This window comes from Triticum aestivum, chromosome 1A (assembly GCF_018294505.1).
Source record: "Triticum aestivum cultivar Chinese Spring chromosome 1A, IWGSC CS RefSeq v2.1, whole genome shotgun sequence".
Lineage (NCBI taxonomy): Eukaryota > Viridiplantae > Streptophyta > Magnoliopsida > Poales > Poaceae > Triticum > Triticum aestivum.
Window position 1 is genome coordinate 146,605,887 of NC_057794.1, and position 2,589 is coordinate 146,608,475.

The window sequence follows — 2,589 nt, forward strand, 5'->3', positions numbered from 1 at the left end:
GCCAGTGGTCGAGGTAGGTCGCCTCCTGCTTCTTCGTCGCCCCAAGCCAGATCGGCGGAGTGCTGACCCACTCACGCACTACTCCGATCCAGGAGTAGCGCGCGCGGTAGGCCGACTCCTCCGGCTCGGCTTTGGGCGGGGACCGCGGGGCCACCGGCGGCACAACACAGTCGCCCACCGCGGAGAGGGCCATGGGCTCCGCCATGGCAGCCTCGAAAGTCGCCGCGTCCGCCTCCCTCCACCGCTCCTCCTCCTCGCTCTCCTTGATGGCCGCCTGGTAGGCGGCCTCGGCCTCCTGGTCCTCGTCGCGGATGACGAGCGCGGGCGGCGGTAGGCTGTGGTCGAGGCCGCGGACGCCGCGTCGCCTCGCCTCCTCGTGCTCGAAGGCGAACCATCGAGCCCAGTTGGGCGAGTCAGCGACGAAGTGCGGGTCGGCGCGCTGCTCCGACGTCAGCAACACCCGCCAGCGCCGCACCTCCTCCGCATGGGCCCTCGCCGTCCGCGGCGCCGGCACTGGGATCCTCTCCGGATCCAAATGCCAGTCATGCGGCAGCGTCATGTCCGGGTACGGCAGAGGCACGCGGTGGTGCAAGTGCCACTCGGCCTAGTGCAACGACACGTTGATGCGTTGCCTCTATCGGGGAGCGCGCGCCGGCGCAGGGAGGGCGGGGAGGGGGGGGATGGCGGGCGGGGGCTTTTCCCTTGCGGCTGCTGCCGATGCCGGAGAAGAAACCCATGCTGGCGGTGGCTAGAGTTGTCACCGGTGTGGGGGCAGGGTGGCCAGATGGGGATGTGGGGCGAGTGGTAAGTGGATGAGGACGGCCCCGCCGCACGCCCGGCTTAAAAAAGGACGACTGCCGTTGTTGACGCATGGGACCAAGGTGGGCGGTCGTCATAAATTATGTTGACCGTGGCGGTTGGGTGGCCGCCAGGTGGGGACGCGGCGGACGGCGAGGAGACGCGCGGCGCGTCCGCTTCGCGTCCGCGCCGACGCATTCCAGGCGCAATTTTGGGCCGGAAATGGGCGGCGCGGACGCCGAACGGATACGATTTGAGTTTTGGTTGGCGCGTTGGGCCGCCATTTTTGTCCGCGCCAACTAGTGACGGAGCCAGAAACTAAATATAGAATGTACCAAAACATGTTATATAATATTAAAGGGGGTCAAATCACCTAAACCTAACTAATTTTGTCTGACAAATGAAAGATTAAAAATAGATATAGATACATTTGTGAGAGCATTGGGAGGCCTTGACCCCTACCAGTACCCCACCTCCGCCACTGGCGCCGAGCCACATGGACGCGGGCGGACGAAATGGATCATTCCATTGGAGTTGCTCTAAAGTGAGCTTCGACAGTGACGTGTGTGCCCACACTAATTCGACGTGGCCACAAACTGGTCACTTTAAATCTGGCACATATGCCCAAGCTGCTCGTGCTCTCGCAAGTTTACATTTCTTTTTCTTCCCTTTGTTTTTTTATTTGAGTTGCAAGTTCAATTGTTAGTGGGGTGGCCTGCCCCGACCAGGCTGATCGTTCCAGGTTCCCGCCCGCTTGAGTTTGTTCAATAGCTAAAAGAATTAGGACTTACTATAAATCAAACATCAGATTTTTTTTTTAGTATATGGCAAATTATGTTGCTGTATAAAATGATATTTTTTAACAAGCATAACAAATTTGGCAAAACCTTTAGCGAGCATGGCAAATCTATGTCATGTTTTCGCTACAATTTTGCAATGTTTGCTAAAGGAAATTGGCATTATCGTGACAACATAATTTGATGGTAAAAAATCTGACGTCAAATATAACATTACCAAAGAACTTAGGCCTCCAGAATGCATGCCCTCCTCTCTGCAAAGCCAATGAAGTTGCCGAGCAAAGCTCTAGAGGCACTGCAATAGTTGGATCTATAAGGCTCCTATATGGAGTGGGGAGGCGGCGCCAACTGCTCCGTCTCCGACGGGAGTGCGGTGGGTCGGTGGCAGCCAAGCGCGGTGGTGGCGAGGTTGCTGGTGGCATGGCGGCGGGCAGGCCCAATCTAGGCCCAGATGTGTTGCACGGGTTGCGCCACGCAAGTACATTACGCGACGGCAGCACACATGCACATTTGGGTGTTTCTGGCTTACACGCGATGCGAGGTCACCATGGCAACAACCCCGGACTTCGTGGCGATGATCTCTCCTTCCGATGGTGGTCGGGCGACCGATGGTCGGTAGTGGCAGATCTTGGGATCCCATGCCAAGCACTGGTGTTGGCATGATGGTTGTGCGGAGCCGATCCACGAAACTTGGTGCCGATCCAGCTGGCTGCGAGTTGGGGACAGGTGGCTGTCGGTGAACATCGAGCTCTAACTTCACACTAGTGCAGGAATGCCTAGCAGTGGCGGGCTCCTAAAGCCCAGTAGTGGCGAGCGAGCCTCTTCTTCCTCCTCTTCCTCCTCTTCTTCTTCTTCTTCTTCTTCTTCTTCTTCTTCTTCTTCCTCCTCCTCTTCCTCCTCTTCCTCTTCCTCCTCTTCCTCTTCTTCTTCCTCTTCTTCTTCTTCTTCCTCTTCTTCTTCTTCTTCTTCTTCTTCTTCTTCTTCTTCTTCTTCT

At 56.9% G+C, this 2,589-nt stretch overlaps 1 protein-coding gene across 1 annotated transcript in view; it reads right to left on the reverse strand.

Moving 5' to 3' along the window:
• Positions 1-2,351: 2,351 nt before the first annotated feature.
• LOC123169421 (cilia- and flagella-associated protein 251-like) overlaps positions 2,352-2,589 on the reverse strand; it is a 7,998-nt gene continuing 7,760 nt past the window's right edge. The window contains exon 3 of the mRNA XM_044587595.1: positions 2,352-2,589. This exon is cut by the window's right edge and continues 5 nt beyond it. Within this exon, the coding sequence (XP_044443530.1) occupies positions 2,352-2,589 (238 nt within the window).